Source organism: Adiantum capillus-veneris, chromosome 21 (genome assembly GCF_014529385.1).
Source record: "Adiantum capillus-veneris isolate H3 chromosome 21, ASM1452938v2, whole genome shotgun sequence".
In the NCBI taxonomy this organism is placed as follows: domain Eukaryota; kingdom Viridiplantae; phylum Streptophyta; class Polypodiopsida; order Polypodiales; family Pteridaceae; genus Adiantum; species Adiantum capillus-veneris.
In genome coordinates, this window is record NC_140951.1 from 106,021,293 (window position 1) to 106,041,956 (window position 20,664).

The 20,664-nt window shown below is 40.9% G+C and overlaps 1 protein-coding gene across 3 annotated transcripts; it reads right to left on the bottom strand.

Moving 5' to 3' along the window:
* Window positions 1-17,087: 17,087 nt before the first annotated feature.
* Window positions 17,088-20,008, bottom strand: LOC147431476 (uncharacterized). Of its 3 annotated transcripts, none has more exons than XM_086494075.1 (3): window positions 19,862-20,008; window positions 19,700-19,778; window positions 17,088-18,157 (listed from the first exon to the last, which is right to left on the bottom strand). In XM_086494075.1, the coding sequence occupies exons 1-3, from the start codon at window positions 19,902-19,904 to the stop codon at window positions 17,851-17,853; spliced, it is 429 nt and encodes a 142-aa protein (XP_086350201.1). In that variant the 5' UTR covers window positions 19,905-20,008; the 3' UTR covers window positions 17,088-17,850. The 3 variants fall into 3 exon arrangements, 2 of the variants coding, with proteins under 2 accessions (XP_086350201.1, XP_086350200.1); XM_086494074.1 differs by adding an exon at window positions 18,923-19,082 and having other exon boundaries at window positions 18,023-18,157; window positions 19,700-19,999; XR_015185705.1 differs by lacking the exons at window positions 17,088-18,157; window positions 19,700-19,778 and adding an exon at window positions 19,206-19,677 and having other exon boundaries at window positions 19,862-19,992.
* Between the last annotated feature and the right edge of the window lie 656 nt (window positions 20,009-20,664).

The window sequence follows — 20,664 nt, forward strand, 5'->3', positions numbered from 1 at the left end:
AGCTTTCAATAAGTCAGTAAAGAGCTCTATTTTCGTGTACATGATTTTTGTTAAAGATTCTCAAAATGAACCTAATATTTTAGCAAAAGAAAATATACACACTCACAAGAAAATAAAGTTATCCAATTTTCTCAAGGGGTTTCAAGATGTCTTTATTGACGATATCCCTTGTGAGCTACCTCCTAAATGAAGCAATGATGACCGTGCAATTGAACTTCTTCCAGGAAGTTCACCGCCTAATAAACCTCCTTATAGAGTTTCTCAATCTCAACAAGAGGAGATTATGCGGCAAGTGCATGAGTTAGTTGAGAAGGGCATGGTTAGGCCTACCTCATCTCCATTTTGTTCGCATGTGCTATTAGTTACACACTCGCAAGAAAATAGAGTTATCCAATTTTCTCAAGGGGTTTCAAGATGTCTTTATTGACGATATCCCTTGTGAGCTACCTCCTAAATGAAGCAATGATGACCATGCAATTGAACTTCTTCGAGGAAGTTCACCGCATAATAAACCTCCTTATAGAGTTTCTCAAACTCAACAAGAGGAGATTATGCGGCAAGTGCATGAGTTAGTTGAGAAGGGCATGGTTAGGCCTAGCTCATCTCCATTTTGTTCTCATGTGCTATTAGTGAAAAAGAAAGATGACATATATTGTATGTGTGTCAACTATAGAGCATTAAATAGGATCACTATTAAGAATAGGTTTCCCGTTCCACGGGTAGAAGGCCTATTTGATAAGCTACAAGGGTCCACCTAATTCAGTAGGATTGACCTAAAAAGTGGCTACCATAAAATAAGGATAGTTGATCAAGACATTGTAAAGACCGCATTTCGCACTACGTTTGGTCTTTACGAATATATTTTCATGCCTTTTGGCTTGACCAATGCACCAGCCACATTCAATTGCTTTACGGAGAAGATATTTATGCCTCACTGAACCTTTACTAGAGTGTTCTTTGATGATATCATCATCTAATCTAATTCATTAGACAAACACAAGCAACACCTCCAAGTAATATTCTAAGTTCTAAGAGAGAAAAAACTTTATGTTAATCAAAAGAAAAGTGAAATTTTCTTACAAGAGATTCAATATTTAGGTCACATTATCTGTCAAGATGGCATCCAAATGGATCCATCAAAATTAGAGGTAATAAAAGGATGGCCTAAACCAAGGAATCTTCATTAAAAAAGAAGCTTTATAGATATGTGTGCATACTATAGACGCTTCATAGAAAAGTTCTCACTAATAGCAGGACCATTACATGACCTAACAAAGAAAAACGTTGGGTATGCATGCTCTGCCAAGGACAAAAATTCTTTCAAAAAGCTTATCTCTCAACCTGTGCTTACATCGCTGGATCTCTCAAAGCCTTTTGAGGTCCAATGCGACGCTTGTGGTGATTTCGTTGGAGCTGTTTTGCTCCAAGAAGGGCAAGCCATAGCCTATCAAAGTCGAAGGCTTGACCCTGTTGGGCAAGCTCTAGGCATATATGAAAAGGAACTCCTCGCAGTTCTACATGCCTTAGACTCATGGAAGCAGTATTTATTGGGGACTCCTTTCATTCTTTGAATGGATCATCAAAGTCTTAAGTACTTCATGACGCAGACCAAGCTCTCCGACAAACAAATGAGGTGGGCAAATTTTCTTTTGCAATTTCATTTTCATACTGCTCACATTGCTGGAAAGCATAATCAAGTTGTTGGGTTAAAGGCCTAAATAACCCCTTTTTGTACATTTTTATACTTTATCCAGGTTCATATTGAACCTAGACACATTTTTTAAAGGTCACTTATAATAAAAGTGGGAAAACCCAAAACTCACTTATTGAGTTTTCCCCAAAAACGTGAGCTCTCTCTCTCTCTCTCTCTCTCTCTCTCTCTCTCTCTCTCTCTCTCTCTCTCTCTCTCTCTTCATTCTGCTAGCGCTTCCTCTCCTGCTGGCTTTCGTCACCCCTCTCTGCACACACACTGCACATCTTCGCGTGCTCTATCACTTGCACACACCGCCGCGCGCTCATCACAAGTAGACAATGCACTCTCAAGACGGCTGAGAGTGAATACAGTTTCCATAGAAACTCACAAAGATCTATTTTCTATGATAGATGAGTATACTATTGATCCCGATTTTACAGATGTGATTTCAGCCCTTGTACTAGGGAAGAAAGAGGAACCATTTACTTTACAAGATTGTCTTCTCAATGGCAATAGACTATGCGTTACTAACTCCCTACCTGAGAAAGTAATGTATGAATCTCATGCTCCTCCTTATGCGGGGCATAGAGGGATTCACTCTACCCTAAAGGGGATTGGAACATATTTCTATTGGCCTACCATGAAGGCAAACATACAAGAGTATGTTTCTAAATGTGTGGTATGCCAAAAGACAAAGTTTGATAGAGGGAAGCAACCTGGATTGCTTCAACCCTTGCCAATCCCTAATTCAGCATGGGAGAGCATATCCACGGATTTTATCTTTGGATTGCCTAAGTCTATCCATGGGAATACGGGAATATGGACGATAGTAGACAAGTTCAGTAAACAAGCTCATTTTATACTTGTCAAAAAGACTATCAAAGCCCATCAAATGGCAACCCTCTCCATTTCACAAATTTTCAAGTACCATGGCTTGCCCATGTCCGTAGTGTCGGATAGAGATCCTAGAATGACCAGTAATTTCTGGAAGGGTCTCTTTGAGAATTTAGGAACAAGGCTAAATTTCTTTTCAGCCTATCACGCGCAAACGGATGGCCAAAGTGAAATAGCTGACCTAACAATTCTCGATCTACTATAAGCCTATGTAACGAAAGTAGATCAAAGGTCCCAATGGAGAAGTACTTACCCTTAATAGAGTATGCCTACAATAACTGTACATACTTTCGCGGGAAAAACACCTTTTGAGGTAATTGAGGGAAGATAAAAAAGTCCCCTGCTACTTAAGGTACACGGGAAGATCTTTGTTGCAGATGAGTATAGCCGAGAACTAAAAGAATCTATTCAAAAGATTAAGGATGCTATCTTTATCTCACAGCAAAGGCAAAAGGCTGTTGCTGACAAGCACAAAAGAGGCCAAGACTTTAAAGAAAATGATTGGGTCTTACTCAAATTTCCCAAGGCTCAATTAAGGCACACGACGGGCAAGAATCCTACGGGACACCAAAAGTACTATGCTAAGTTAGCAAAAAGGTACTATGGTCCCTTCCAATTTCTTAGGCCAATCAATGAGATGGCCTATCAACTCAAGTTGCCCAGCCATTGGCTCATACACAATGCTTTCCATTTGAGCCTATTAAAGCCTTATAAAGGAGATCCACCTCAAGAACCAACTATTGAAGACCCACCGGAGATCAATGACCAAGAAGAGGTGCTCCAGCCTGAGTCCATTCTTCGACATGAAGACAAGGTACTAAGAGGCGGTAAGACTATCCGATGATATCTTATTAAGTTTAAGAGTTATCAATTTGAAGATGCTAGATGGATGCAAGCCATACAATTAAAGCTTAACCTAAACTTTGTCAATGCTTACCATGTTTCCCTAGAGTAAGCAAGTGTACAAATGTTTAAAATGAACAAAGTTTTTGTCTTATAAGACTCTCTTTTTCTTTATTGTGCACAAATGTGAAGTAGTATGCATGCTTAGATCAAGTTTGCGGAGACGGCATCTTCCAAACACCAAGTAGAGCTTGTCACTCTACTATGGAAGATTGATAGGACTAATGTGCAGACATGCTTGCGGCAGCTTAGGCTCTCAAGCACCAAATGGACTAGTCATCCATTCTGGAACGATGTCGTAGGGTAACATAGGGATCCTCTACCTGCTAGAAAAAGGACTAATGAACATGATTTATCTTCTCTACCCCATAGTCGAGGACGACTATGATTTCAAGAGAGAGGTAAAGTCATAATAACTAATATCTAATTCTCCTAAATGATTTTCTCATGCTAAACTGTTCATTTAATATGGGGAGGTGCCAGGGGAGAAAAAGCTAGAATATTGGTTAAGTTGGTAGACCAACCACGTTAGGGATCCAAAGGAGGGAAAATAGGGATCCAAAGGGGGGGCCATCTGCAAAAGAGCAATGTGCAACAATGGGCTTAAAAGACCCTAAGGTTCAGCCCATTAAGACTTCCAAAATGCTAAGGTTCCAAAATTCAAAGGTTGTGTCCAAAGGTCAAACACTAGGAAAATTGGATGCTTTGTGTGTTTTTAAAAGTCTTCATGCTTCCTACATAGCAGGGGGCGAGCCTTGCAAGTAGGGGATGAGAGAGAAACACACACACACACACACACACACACAAACACACACTCACAAGCCTGCTTTACACAAAGGGAATGAGGGACACATGTCAGGTCCCTAGCCCAGATGTCCACAAGGTGTACTTAAATCTTACTGGATGGCCATGAAGGTGGACCAATGAGAATTAGGCTAGAGTAAATCTAGTTTAATTAATCTAAAAACACTTATAAAAGAACCAATAGGAATTAAGCTTTCTAGAAGACTATTGGACAGTCTCCCAAGGGGTCCAATGAGCATTCAGCACCCCAATGGCTTGCCTGATTTCTATTGGCCAGGAGACAAAGGGGTCCAATGAGAGATTAGTTGCATTAATTAATTACCTAAAGCTCTCACAAAAGGGGAAAGGGGGACACATGTCAGAAGGCTATCACTTATGCTCCTTAAATTCCATTGGCTAAGCCTGGAGAGGTCCAATAGGGTGTGAGCATGAGCAAATAGCAAGAGAGATCGACCAAGAGAGAGAGGGGGCTGATTTTCTCAAGACATTATTGCATACACACTAGTTACTAGGCCATTGAATGTTACAGGAGGAGAGCAAGAGAGATTTAGAAAAAATGGGATGAAAAATGTAGCTAGAAGCTGTGGATTTTGGTTTTGCAAGTGACATCAATACGACCCTTAGAATAGGTGTCAATATAGAAGTCTAAACATGCATCGGTATAGCAGACGGTACAACCGTTGGTAAATGCATTTCAATTCAGAAAAATATTTTTAAAAAAACTTGGGTCTCCCTCCATATTTAGCTACACATATATCAACGCACTCCACAAATGATGGTTATTTGGCGTGGGTATTGAATTGATCTCTTGTAGTGCACCCTCAGAAGACCAGATACCCTGCTATAAGGCTATGACTAGAGGCCTACCCTCTGCCACCAGGTAGGATATTGCCCCTTCAAGACCATCTAAGGAATTCGACTTACATCAGATCGTAAGATGGGGGGAGCCCGAAGCTCCATCACCGATCACAAGGGGCCATCCACCAAACAGAACAACCAAACAAGTAGCACCGCAAATCAATTGCTCACCATATCTATCAGCCGAGAACATGACCAACAGACCATTCAAGCAAGATCCATCTAGTTTTTGCCACCCCAAAGTAGATCCGTAACTAACCACCTGTTAAAGTACCAACCTAGCCCACTTCAAACAAGATCATGCAAGCAATTAGCCCTCAAGAAGAAATTGGGTAGCCGCCAAGCCCCTTTATAGCCAAAGCACGTCCTTTCACGAGTTGTTGGTGACCGAGCCCCTCTGTGGGGGATGCTTATCACTGACAGGGAGATGTTAAAAGGGCATGATGGCACTAGGGGGGTGCCTGATCCCCTTAGTCGGGACTTTATTATCACAGTAGAGGGGAGGAAAAAGGCATCTGATTTGATTTGTATGCAAATACAACCAACCCAAAAAAGATACTGAAGCCTTTCTTTGGTGCGTGCACAATGGCTGAGTATATTCTTCATGGTGCAATAAAGAGGATCCAGAATAAAGCAAAATATGGATTCGTGATGCACGTGGAGTTCAACCCAAATGCAGTGCTTCAGAGCTTGATGGCTTGTTGCATCCACTCAATGGTGCTATACTTTATGGGCCTTCATTTGATGACCTAGGCCCTTTGGGAGTGGGCAACAACAACAACAAACAATAAAAAATGCGGTATGTTAGTTCATGGCAGTTGCAAAAGGCTAATGTGGCTTGTTGTGCCTCCGAACAAACTATGTAGGATTTGGTTATGAGAGGAGGTGTCTGGAGAGCTTTGCAATTTGCTTATGCTATGCCTTGGACACCCAAGTTTTGCCCAAACAAAGAGTTTATGGACTTCTGTCCGGTATGGGTGATGCTCAAGGGCTTTCCTCTTTGGCTGTACGACTATGTAGATTCCATTGCTACCTTGCTGGGTAAGATCAGCTTGGACTTAAAAATCTGTGTTGTGTGAAATATGACCAAGCCCATCCCCAAGTATCTAGATCTGAATATGGGTAGATTTGGTGCATTCAAGTAAGATTTAGCTTTTGCCTCATTTCCGAATGCTTGCTACAAGCGTCAAAGAATTGTCAGTTATGCTTGGGATTGCCCCAAAGTGGAAACTACCTGCAGGCCGGGGATTAGCAAAACTTGGAGGCGAGTAGAGGTCGAATCTGATGTGGAGGTATCTCAAACGTAATCAAAGACCAGTGAAAATATTGTGACTCTTGAAGAGATAGCTGAAGGGACAGACTACATGTTAGCTGAGTTTCAAGAGCAACCAGTCAAACACTCTGATGACAAGCTAGAGACTGAAAGCCCATCAGCATATGTGACTGATGAGTTGCAAGTAAAAACAAGGTTGCTTGGCAATTCGGTTGTAGAGGCTCGAGCGGCCAATGACTCTGGTATGTCTGAGGTACAAATAGGTGATGCTCAAAACCTTAAGTTTGACCTCCTCGGCCATTTGGTGACTGTATCTGGCAACATAGCTAGAACTTTCAGTCTTCTCAAATGGAAGAGAAAATGGTGAGTTTAGTTATTGTCTTGTCTCTCGGCAATATCTTTTGTTGCACCGGCTTGGTGGTCAAGGGGTGTGTTGTGGTAGGGCTATCTCCTTGGTGGCAACCCCAAGCCAGTCAAGCCTCCACTTTTGCTATTGATGACTACAGACAACCTCCCACTTAAAGTCCAATGTGGTACTTTAAGTGTGAGAGAAGCTACTATACAAGCTAATATACAAGAGATGTAGAGAAGTGATGTACTACCCTACACCTAACTGCTTGTGAAATTGCGCAAAGCTCTCTGAGGGAAGTCCTTTTGTAAGTAGATCAGCAGGATTTTCTGTGGTGTGAACTTTGACAGGCTGAAGTTGCTTATCCTCGAGCATTTCCCTGATGAAATGATACTTCACATCCACATGCTTTGTCTTTGAGTGATAAACTGGATTGCGAGCCAATGTATAGCACTTTGACTATCACAATATAACACGGGCATCTCTTCTTTGATTCCCAAATCTGTTACTAGTCGATTAAGACAAATTGATTCTTTACATGCCTCTGATGCTGCAACATATTCAGCCTTTGTAGTAGACTGAGTAACACAATCTTGTAATCTCGAACGCCATGATACTGCTCCACCAGCCAATGTAAAGACATACCCTGACGTAGACCTTCGGTTGTCTAAGTCACCTGCATAATCTGAGTCTGTAAAACCCTTTACACTTAGCTCTTGACTCTCATAGCATATATGCATACTCTTTGTAGCTTTCAGGTATCTCAATATTTCTTTCACTGCCTCCCAATGTTTCTTGCCTGGGTTTGACATGTATCGACTTACTACTCCCACTGCAAATGCAATGTTTGGGCGAGTAGCAATCATTGCATACATCAAACTACCCACTGCAGACGCATATGGAATCTTATCCATTTCAGCATGTTCTTCCTCAGACACCGGACAATCTTGTTTGCTAAGTTTCACATATGGTGGCAATGGAACACTCAATGCCTTTCCCTTCTCCATATTGAAACGTTGCAAAACCTTGTCAATATACTCTGTTTGAGATAACCAAATCAACTTCTTTGATCTATCTCTCTCAATGCGCATACCAAGTATATGACTTGCCTCACCCATGTCTTTCATGTCAAACGATTTTGCCATCTTTGACTTCAAAGCTGAAATTTCTTCCAAGTGCTTGCCAGCAATCAACATGTCATCCACATACAAAATAAGGATCAGCCAAATGCCATCCTTAGCCTTCTTTGTATATAGACAGTGATCGAACTCACTACGTTTGTACCCTTGAGAAAGCATAAACTTGTGGGTACCATGCCCTCGATGATTGTTTTAAGCCATAAAGACTCTTTAACAACTGGCATACCAAATCTTCCTTGCCTTTCTCAACAAACCGTTCTGGCTGCTGCATGTAAATTTCCACATCTAAATCACCATGGAAGAACGTTGTCTTGACATAAATTTGGTGCAACACCAAATCTAATATGGCAACCAATGCAAGAAAGCATCTCAATGTAGTCATCTTGACCATCGCAGAGAAGACTTCATCAAAGTCAATGCCTTGTTCTTGCTTTAAGCCCTTGGCAACAAGCCTTGCTTTGTACTTTGACTGACTATCATGAGCGGTGATCTTATACCTGTAAACCCATTTACAAGGTAGAGCCTTTTTGCCCTGTGGTAATTTAACTAGTTTCCATGTCTAGTTTTTATGCAGAGCTGTCATCCCTGACTGCATGGCCAATTGCCAATTCCTGGAGTCCTTCATTTGCACTGCTTCATTGTAACATGAAGGCTCATTGCAATCAGTCAACATGACATAGTTCATAGATGGAACAAACCTATTAGGAGGTCGTGTGATACGTCCAGATCTACGCACAATAGGTGGCTCAGGCTCAGCCACAACCTGTGGTTCCAATCTATCATGTCCTTGCTCCTCTTGAGCCCTGACATTTTGTCTTGCACGTGCAGGTCCATCTTCTTGGAAGACAACTCTTCTAATCTCCTCAACCCTCTCTGGTTTAGAATGATATTTGGATTCATTAAAGTGAACATCATTGTTGTGGACAACCTTTCTAGATTCGGGATCCCAAAGTCTGTTCCCCATCTCACCAGAATTACCATAGCCTAGAAAGATGCACTTTCTACTCTTTGGCTCAAGTTTGTTCCTAAATTCCTTTGGAACGTGAGTATATGCCTCACAGCCAAAGACTCTGAGATGCTTGTATGAGAGCATTTTGCCTGACCATACCATCTCTCGCATTGAATCCTTCTGCAAAACCTTGCTAGGAGATCTATTTACAAGATGAACACTTGTTGATACAGCTTCAGCCCAAAACCCATTTGGAAGTTGTGCGTTAGACAACATACTTCTGACCTTCTCTTGTATGGTCCTATTCATCCTCTCAGCAACACCATTTTGAGGAGGATTGTAAGGAGCAGTAAGTTCACGTTTTATACCTTTTGACTCACAAAAGTACTGAAAGGCCTTTGAAACATACTCTCCAGCATTGTCAGTGCGTAAGCATTTAAGCTTCTTGCCACTCTGATTCTCCACAAGTGTCACAAACGTTTTGAAAACACTAAACGCTTCATCCTTGTGCTTGAGAAAGTAAACCCATACTTTCCTCGAGTAATCATCTATAAATGTCATAAAGTAAGAAGCTCCCCCTAGAGATAGGTTAGGCATAGATCCACACAAATCACTATGAAGAAGTGCCAACTGTATATCTCTTCTACTGCTTCTATGCTTATGTGGCTGTTGTGTTTGCTCACCATACAGACAATGTTCACAGAATTCAAAATCATTAAATGAAAATCCAGGCAAATAACCAGAACGAGACAAGATTTCCATTCCCTTCTTGGACATATGTCCTAACCAGCTATGCCACAAAGAAACGTTCTGCTGCTCGGTTACATTGATTACATTTTTAGAGACATTTGATACATAAATCATGTAAAGTCCTCCAGACTTTACTCCATGTGCTACTGTCATAGAACCCTTGGATATCTTCCACATGTTCTTTCCAAAAGTGGTGACGTAGCCAGCATCATCAAGTAAACTTGTGCTGATCAAGCTCTTTGTAAGTGCGGGAACATGTCTCACATTCTTTAGCGTGAAAGAAGAACCATTCTGAAACTTCAATTGAACATCTCCAACACCTAAGATCTCACATGTCTACCCATTGCCTAGCCGAACATGATCTTTAGTGGTCACATAAGAGGTAAACCACTCCTTGTTTGGAGACACATGAAGTGATGCCCCTGAGTCTATAATCCAGTCACTCAGTGCATTTCCATCAGCTGCTGTAAGAAGAGCTGAGTCCATTGTATTCTTCAAGAAGTAGATGTCTCCTGACACTAGACTGTCATCCTCTGCAACAGTGTTTGTCACATTTATTTCTTGAATCTTCACTGAGGACTTGTTCTTCTCACCATGGCCTTCAGCTTTCTCTTTGCCTTTTTCTGCTTTCCATTCTCTGCAGTCTCTTTTCATGTGACCCTTCTTGCCACAATGGTAGCATTCTATGTCCCTCTTGCCTTTAGCATTGCGGGACTTGCTACGAGACTGATTCCTCTTTCCACCTTTTTACTTTTCTTTGGTCCTTCCCCTGACAACTAAGGCTGTTCCTTTGCCTTTGTCCATTGTCTTTCTATTGGTTTCTTCAGTAAGTAGACTTCCTTCTACACCTGCTATGTTCAAACCATCTGGAGGTGCAGAATTACTCAAAGCTGTGTGAAAAGTGTCCCAACTTTCCGGCAATGTGATCAACAGGAACATAGCTCTAACAGGTTCATCAAACTTGACACCTTGAGCTGACAACTGACTTTAGATTGTATTGAATTCATTCAGATGATTGGACATAAGTGTCCCTTCTTTCATCTTCAAGTCAACAAGATTCTTAACCCAGTATACCTGTGAAGCTGCACTCTGCTTCTCATAAAGATCACTTAGCTTTAACCATGCTTGATAAGCCGACATATCGTCTGCTACATTGAAGTAAACACTTTCTGCCAAAGTCATCATAATGGTAGAAAGTGCCAATTCATCCATTTCGCTTCATTCATCTTCATCCATATCTTCTGGTTTTATCCCCTTGAGATTTATAGGTTTTATCTGCTTCTTTTGTACCAATACGTGCCAAATCTGCTTCTTCCACAATGGGAAATTGGTTCCATCCAGCTTCTTGATATTGTAAAGAGCGGTGTCATGTGATCCAGCCATAGGTATGCTTCACAGTAGTTTACTTTCTTGGGAAAAATTCGACAGAGTTTCCCCTGTAAATTGACCTCTGAACCAATATCAACCTGTCAAACCAAGAAAGCTTCATATTCTGCAGAAATTTTGGCAAGGTCTCCTTTGTAAAATGGCTCTAGTGTACTAAAAAACAGACCAAAAGCAGCTCAAAAAACCACTATCTCTCTAACACTATAAGCTAGGGGTAAACCTGTCCTGCACCTGTACTGTCTCTCACTGTCCTATCACTGTCCTGTCACTGTCCTGTAAGCATAGACTGCGACAATGCCTCAACGGCAGTAAAGCAAAGATGCAATCCCAATTGTTTAACTCACAGTCAATACATCCTAGCTACCTATCTAAGGGTGCTCGAGGGATCGCTCCAAGACCTGTATCATCGAAAGGATCTCAACATTCGAGAATCCCCCAGCTCAATAAAACCTCACTCGACCCTCAACAAAGGCTGCAATAAATCTAGCAGTACATAGACTTCCCACAGTCATACATCCACAAATTTCCCACTGTATGTTGTGACCGCTGCGGCGGTTGTTTGCTGCGTGACTCACAGCCAACAAACCCTCAACAAACATACATCATCTCTGACAATACATCCCATGTGGAAGTACCTGCAATGTCAGGATGAAATCTGGAATATCAAGCAGCAAACACAAGCTATCTGATGAGCTAGTGGATGTCGCCTACAGTCTGTGTGTAGATGCGTCCGTGTCGTATGTGACACGCCTCCAAGAACTATGAGTCGTCCTTCGATGTGTAGACAGCCACAAATCAACACTCTGGGAGTGTCGATATCCTCAGCACCTGCAATCGTAGACCAAAAACCCCAAATTTGCAGAGTCGGATCTGCACCCGCTGAGACCACGTAGTCAAAAATGGCCTGCGCAAAACTTTGTCGAAGCCGAACGGTGGCCGAGATGTCTTTGCCTGTCGAATTTCACTCCAATCTGAGCTCGTGACTCTAGCCTCCTGCAGTGCTGTCCGAGCCTCGATCTGAGCTATGATACCAGTTGAAGGAGTATGAGCAAAAGTGCGACACGAGAGAGAGAGAGAGAGTGCGAGAGGAAGAGCACGACGATATGGTGAACTCGCTCTACTGTAATGTGTAGAGCATAGTGAGTTCTTATTAGGTTTTCACTAAAGAATATGTGTACATACCTTGCGGCCCGCCCACTTACCTGGGCGACCACATTGGGCTTTATACCCCAACAGTAAATAACTCTGTTTTCTTGCAATCAAAATGTTTGCAGTATTATATTTGTTAAATCAGATGCAAACTATTTTTTCCACATTTTGATATTGTTATAATCTTCTTTTTATATAATCCACACAATGCTGTGCATAGCTATGCCTACAAAGTTTAATTTCATGACTACATCTTGCGTCCATGTATAAAGTGTTCAAGAAAATTTAAGATAAAAAAGGGAGCAAGCAAAGAGCAAAGAGCAAAGAGCAGTTGGTAACCGACTTCACTGTTTCTAGCAAAAGGAAAAATCCATCATCATCAAATCAGCCTAGAAACACCTGCAAAACGAAAGTACGATTCACACCCTCAAAGCAAAGCATAAACATCATTGGTGGAGCTAGCAAATAACAATGAATAGAGATTGTTATTTTCAAAACCCAAACTTCTTCAAAGTGCAGAAGAGAAACAAGAAAAAATCCTCCATGCAAGCTAACCCCAATTTTTTGAAGTCAAAACCTTCAATAGATCCCAACACACCAACTATAAATGTACCATTCCGTGAAGGTGAAGAAGTCTCACCACCAACACCAAGAAAGAGCAAGAAACACATAGAACGATCATGGACAGAAGAAGACATGGCAAAGGCTCTTCAAGCTCAAGAAAATGGCCTCATTGCATAAATTCTCCCTACAATTTGGCATTAATAGAGCAACAATTTCAATTGGTAGGAAGGAAGATTCACCAAAAAGAAAACCAAGGGCCTCCCCACACAGCTCAAACCCAAAGAGGAAGAGGATTTATTGAACTGGATTTTCCTAAAGTGCCACTGAGGTCATGGTGTTTCTGTTCTAGATGTCAAACTCAAGGTTGTTGAAACTCGTCAAATGAGGCATACATTATTTTTGAGCAAAATACCGAGAAAAAGTGGGTGGGATTGTTTCTGCAAGTGACATCCAAATCTTGTGTTCAGAGTTTCGAAGGGCTTGGAATAGTCAAAAGCAACAAGGTTCAACGAGATATTTTCAAATCACTTCATGACAACCTACAAAAGTTGTATATGTGAAATAATTATCCACCCTCTAATACTTGGAATGCAAACAAAACGAGCTTTTAAGGTTTCTGAGACAAGGGTATGAAAGTGCAAAGAAGGGAGCTAAGGCTGTCTATGGCATTACATGTGATTCCTTTGAGTGGATGATAGTGTTATGCTATGCTAATGCAGCCAGTGAAACCATTCCATCCTACTACATATTCAAAATTAGCCGCATCACAAGCAATTATATTCAACAATTTGAGCCAGGAGCGGCAATGGCCATGCCAAAAAAAACATGGATGACAAGTAATTGTTTGAAGCATGGCTTGAGCATTTTGACAATGCTGTTACAAGGAATATGGTCAAGGATAATAGACACCTTCTTATCCTTGATGGACATGGAAGCCATGGGTCTCGATGTTGTGGCCAAAGCACATGATGCAAGGAATGACATTATCACTCTACCTGCCCACACTTCCCATAAGCTTCAACCGCTGGATGTGTCAATATTTAAGTCATTTAAGGTTCAATTTAAAAAAGAAGAAGACATATGGAAACAACAAGCTGCCTCAAGACAAGCAACCAAAACTGAGCTAGCTTCATTTGTGGCTAGGGGGCTATACAAATTTCTTTTTCGAAGTAAAACATAAAGGCTAGATTTCGGGCAACATTCATATGGCCACTACATTCATCTGCCGTCAAATTTGACAAAATGCCATGCAATCACATTAACCTCACAAAGGATCCAACTATGGTCATTGAAGAGGACCAATCTCAGGTGCCCATCACACCCATGCAAGACAATTTGAAGATGAGTCAATTTTCCCATTGAACAATGTGGAAACTCAAGGAGAAGCAGACAACATGTTTGCATCTCAAGGATAGATGGAGCATGCACAAGATGAAGGCATCTTTATAGCCCAAGGATAGATGGAGAAGGCAATGAGCTTTACACAACTATTGGCAGAGGAGGAAGTTTCCACTTTTGAAACTCAAGAAACATATTTAGAGACACATGCAATTTGACCTATTGATGCAAATACTTGATTAGAGAAGGCAATGGTAGATATTAATATTTTGATTGCAAGTATTCCAACCTCATTGGGGCCTTTCAATTATATTCAATCTACCTTCTTGGAAAAAAGCTTCTTTTGAGCACTGGCCCGTAAGGGTGCATTTCTTGGGCACTTAAAAATAAGTCTTGAGTGCATACTCCAAAAAAAACTTTTTACAAGGCCAAAAAGACAACGTTTTTACTCTATAATGGAGAAGCATATTCAAGCGATATCCATGTATTTGCTATGCAAGAAATTGAGGCATTACAAACCAAATATTGAAGAGGGGCTCACCATTGCAAGCTCAAATTTGATGGAGCGGAGCCCATGCAGCACGATTGACATCCATATTGCCTTCAATTGCTTTTATGTTGTAGCATCTCTCTCTCTCTCTCTCTCAACTTTGGACTCAAGAGTCTCCTCTCCCATGTCCTTCACCACCAAATTGGCAATGTTGGAATATTTCAACAGATGCTTTTTCAAGAAGGAGATTCTTTTGGAGCCTTGATAAGAGAAAGTGATTGTAATTTTCCCTCCAAAAATTTATTAGATTTTTGTTCACTTTTCATTTATGCAAAATCCGAGGCTATGAACTTCCAAGCTATATCGGGTTAAAAGGCAATTTTGTAAAGTTCCGAGGACACAAGTTTTATTATTGCTAATAAAGAGATAAGGTTTCTCTATACACGGTGAGTACCCTCTTCCTATCAAGATTTCATCTCTTTGCACAGCATTGCACAATTACTCTATCAACAAGCTGAGCCATCAACATGTTAGCCTCAAGGAGCTCTACATGTTGATATCTACATTGCAAGCACTTTGCAAGATTCGAGCATCCACTCCCTTGACCTTCCAAGTGACATATCTCATTATCCAAGCGTCATTTCAGATTCCTTTAGTTGCACTAAATTCTCAAAACTTAGGAGCACCTACTAGGTGTGTCCAAGATCAAATTCGACGACCTCTAATTTTTTTGTTGGAGGGAATCATGATTTTTTCCAATGTGAACTTTTAATTTTCTATTCCATAAATGTTTATGACCTAGTAAGGAATGTGCCTACCAAGTTTGGTATTGATCGGAATTAATTTTTTACAGGTTTTGCATGTGGATTTGTGATTGGATCAAAGAGGTGAAAGTCCATTTTTCCACAGTTAAAGAGTTCATAGATTGTTCCCACGGAGTGTATTATGTTCAAACAAGAGATTGAAAACCTCTTGGCATACCTTCGTGCCCAAGTCAAGTCACTTGCTCCCTTGGATTGACATTTTAGTCTCTCTTTGTGCGATGTGATAGATGTTGTAAAAGCCTCCCTCAGATATTGGAGACGTTGATGGGGAACAATTACCTAGATTACTGGGAACATAGTTAAATCCCATAGAGTTACCTTAAATAGATTATTTAGATAGAGTAGGATAAGAGTGGAGATCCAAGCGTCCTTGGTGATCTTTGCATTTTTGATGGCCCGAAGGATTCACTCCATAAACAAATCAAGACGCCACCTACGAGCGGACAACTTTGATAAAACCCCTATATACGTCAACTCGTATTAAAAAATATAACACCCCTTTTTACATTTATACAACAAGCAGTGAAAAAAACTATCATACCTTTATCTTACATATAAAATTTAGATCTCACGTGATCTAGTTGAGTAAAACTAATCAAAAGGTGTATAGTATAGTTACTAGCAACATACTTAATAACCACTTCTATTAATAACTAGATGTACCCTCAATGTGTCTTGGTTTGACTTTCAAACTATGTACTCGATCAATCCAATTTTTGACTCAACCAAAGCTGATGTAAATCAACCGTTGACCTAGTCCAAATCAACCCTTATTTATGATCGACTTGATGCAAAATTTGATGTGACTTGATAAAAGAATTTCCTTAAAATCATTTGAGTTCTGGTATACACCAGTGACCAATCGTTACAAGTAATCAACTTGAGTCAATCCGCCTGCTCCTATAGTCAACATGACCCCCTTTGTAATGTGTATGGATTGTAAATATTGTCAGTTTTAGATATTTTGATAGTTTCATTTATACATTGACACTAATTTCAAAATTTTGATAATTTCATCTATGAAAATGGAGACTTCTTACGCTATCCAAGGTAGCTATGTCTTAGTGCACTATGACCAATGTGGACTCCATTCATTTTTTGGGAGAGTTATTGAAAGATTCATATTTTCTAGTGTTAAAAGTTTAATGGATTCGGAGTCATTGAAGGATTTTTGTTCTCAAGTTTTAAAAATTGAGAAAATCCATGGAACATCCACACATCTCTTGTTGCTCTAGCTCCTAAGTAACTAATGTCTAATGCAAGGATGGTACTCCAAGCGGTTGCGCATGCTCCACCTAGTAGCATGACAAAGTGAAGCCAATGCTCACACCACTTCCATAACCTCTTTGCATATATATCCCTCCTCGCATGTGCTCTATGCTCATTTCGACTATCACGCGTCCATAACCTACCAATGCGTACACCAAGCTATAGCTCTCTTAAGCCTTTGTATTGCATGTTTCAAGAATCCGCCTTTCTTTTGTAGGCATTCTAAGTCCTACAAATTTAAGTGCCCGTGTATTGGTTGGGGTTTAAAGTGCTACGCACAATGTAGCTTTATGGCAAGCATTCACAAGCAAGTAAATGGATTAAAGTGATAAAGCACAACGTTTGTTGCTAGTTTCTAGCAAAACACATTCAATAGAATAGCTTGTGAGGACGTACATTTTTTTTTTAACATTTTTACATACGATAAAAGGTCATAGATACCGCCAAGTGTCCACGTATTCTACTCCCAATTACCTCCTTTAAAACTACACATGGCCAACATCATAAGTTTATAGATCAACTGTCCTGGAGCTTGTTATACCAACATAACAACCTCCACTTACAATTCAAGACTTATGCTTACAAGATTTCCCTTTTTTTTTCAAAACTCAAACTGTGAGTAACATATTAGAAAGCAAACTATTTACAAAAAGACCCTTCTCATATCGAGCCAAAGAGTCAAATTGACAAACTATAACCTATCAGACTAAACACATCAAAAGATAACCCACTGAGCAAGGTAGACCAAAGGTTGCCACTGATTAAACATGGCTTGCCACATCATGCAAAAAACACCCTCAAGCTACCACCACTTGAGCCATCGTCAAAATGTTATAATGCCAACCAAGGGAGCCACCTTGGACAAATAAAATCCTAGAGAAGAACAAAAGGCCAAAGAGGAGAAATAACGAGAATAAAGCCGAACGAGTGGGGCCCGTCGTCCCCATCACCAACAGAAGCTCCCAAAGGTGCCAATAGAATAGAGTTGCTGCCACCAACAAGCTGCTTGCCTCGAAGAGCCTCCACAAAAGCCACAAGACCCAGATTCACCAAGGCGAGCATGAGCGGACCATAATGTGAGCGCCAACAGAAAGAAAAGTCCATCATACACCAGTTGATCACCAAAGTACTACAACCAATAGATCCACCAAGGGAGCTGACTAAAAAGGGGGAGCCAAGCCCAAGCTGAGAAAACCCTTGCTGCCACCAAGACCTCCATCACCTGCCACTCAAGTGAAGGGCCCGCAAGGGCGAGACATTCACCAACTGGTTTCTAGTTCTCCTCTCGTAGGAGGCGGGAGTACAACCTCTCCCATGGTCAAAAAATATGTGCCGGCACAGGTAGGGCATGGCAAGAGATGGCAATGCACGATAGCTCAACCCAAAGACAACCACGCTTGGCAAAATCCCCACCCCTACCAGCTGGTTTTGCTCAAGAACCCCGCCTCGCCACAGAACTGCCCTGAGCCTCTTGCTCCACGGCCTCGCAGGCAGCAGGGTGCGGGAGCAGAAAGCTCTGAGAACCCTATATAGATATAAAAAAAAGAATGCTTACAAGAATTCCTACACATAGATCACTCAAAATGAAAGTGATTACATCTAAAGAGCACCAAGCAGACAATCTTGACATGCTCGACTAAGAATTCCATCGTTGTCATAGAACTTCCAAAGAAGCAACATATAAACATTTGTAATCGAACTTCCAAAAAAGCAAGAAATCTACAAACACTACAATAATTGAAAAGAGTTGAAAAAAATGCATCCGCTGATGTCTTTAAAATATCAGCCATAGTCACCTAAAACAAGAAACGGGAACAAGATCAACAAAGCCACTCGAGATGAAAACGGTTCTCATTTCACTACAACAGTTTCAAAATGGCTATATATATGTGTATTATGTATAAAATATTTCAAGCTCCCCAAGGAAACAACAAAACAAAAACGGGGAACCAAGGACTTTAGAAACAGAGTTTTCGATCCCATAGGCCCCGAAGCAGAGTTTCCTTGTAGCTATGATATCAACAGGGACACAAACCAAATCAAAGCATCAACATAGATCACTTGACTAGCCCTAAACAAGGTTGAAGTGACTGCAAGCATGGAGTGAATGCTGGACAAAGGAGTGAGCGCATTCCCAAATACAACATATAAAATTGTAGTAATGCAGCGTCCAATGCTAAACAAGTTACAATTTTACCTCTAAAAATATCGTTACATCCTTATAAACCAAAAGAATTTGGGCTACTACATGTTACACAAAGAAGAATTCGTTCTGCATTTAATCGCTAACCTTGCTCTAATTTGAAGCCGAAAAGAGATCTCTTATCTTTCTTGTTCAGGCTGGTGGAGCAAGAACTAGCTTCTTCGATATCTTTAACTTTTTGATGGAATGCCCCTTTTAAGTTTACTCTCTTCAGGGGTAGCATTTGCACCATCACTACTAGCCATCCCTACAGGATGTTGAAGGTCTGTTGTAGCTCCTTCTCGCAAGGGGAAGGGCAGATGCACTCTCTCTCTCTCTCTCTCTCTCTCTCTCTCTCTCTCTCTCTCTCTCTGATGGTTTTTTTTCTCAGTACAATAAATAAGGTTATTCTAAGTCCAACATTTTTTTGACACTGCTACAACTCTCAAACAAAAGTAGGGAGACTTCAAGACTCAAAACTAACAAATCATGTACAAATATCCCCCAACTAGCTGTCAATCACCTGTGCACTCCCATATGATGCAATATTACCACAATTTTCGGGCGATCACAATATAAGATCGATGAGCCCTATTTAAAACTCCATCAAAAATTTCTTCAGAAGAATCACAACACCGTGAGCGCAGAAAAAAAATCTCCCTAAAGAACCCAGACTCAATCGTGAAACAAAGGACGCCTGGGCCATAGCATCTTGCAATGGCTGGAGACTCCAAACACAACATTGCTCCTCGATTCCTTGAGACCCAAGAAGCTGGAGCACCAAGTGAGCTACTAACGAGCTCAGATGATGTGGCCTTGCAGAGGCAAGGAGCATTCGGAGGGCAAGAACTGTTGCATGCCTTCTGCAAGAAAGAATCCACATACCTTAACACCGAAGAAGCAGGTCTCCTCATTTGCCTCCTCTCTCTCTCTCTCATGTACGTGTGACAGACGCAAAGCTTGGCTGAATAAGTAGTAAGGAGAAAGAGAAAAAACTAAGATATGCATAAGGTCAGAGGAAGAAGACGAGCAAGGGGGGAACATCACCATGACTGCAAGGAACTTCAGTAGAATCGGATGGAGGGTCCATGAGTTACAGATATGTGCACGCCTGCAATACTTTGGCCCGTCTTGCAGTTTAGAGTTCTCCCACAAAATATGAACCCTAACAGGGTTCACTTCACACTCAACTTGGAATTTGGCGGTACTAAGTACTCAAAAAACCCCTCCGTTCCGCCAACGAATTTTGAAATTTACCTCTAAATTTAGATTTTGAAATTAAATTTTAAATTTCAATTTAAAGGCGGGAAAAGTGGACCCTTGAGCACTGTAAAAACCTTCATCTAAAATTATCTGTGTGGGTTCTCTACAGTTTTAGAAAACACTTTATATCGAGCATTGCATTGCACTACCACGATGGTGACAAGGTAACTTTATACCATGATTCTCTAGGGCTATCAGAGCATCATGTGGCATATGCAAGATGATGATGTGGTCATGAGAATTCACGATAATATTAGTAGGCAGGCATTGTTTTTTCAAAAACGTCCAACTTGGCATTGCCTTGGTCTATATCTATGCCAAATGTGGTTTATTTACTTCGAAAATCACAAGAAGTGCTTAGGCAACTTCCTATCAAAAGAAAGAGAGCGAGTCTTTCTTTTGTGACCTCACTTAGATATTGTGTGAAGAAGAAACAAGGTTGTGGGATACATGTTGACATTCATGATAGTGGATTCCTTGAATAGAACACATACTTAGGCAACACGTTAGTCACTATGTATCTCAAGTGTGATGCACTTTTATTAGATCGTAAGTCCCTAATAAGATTCCTATCCAGAATGTGGAAT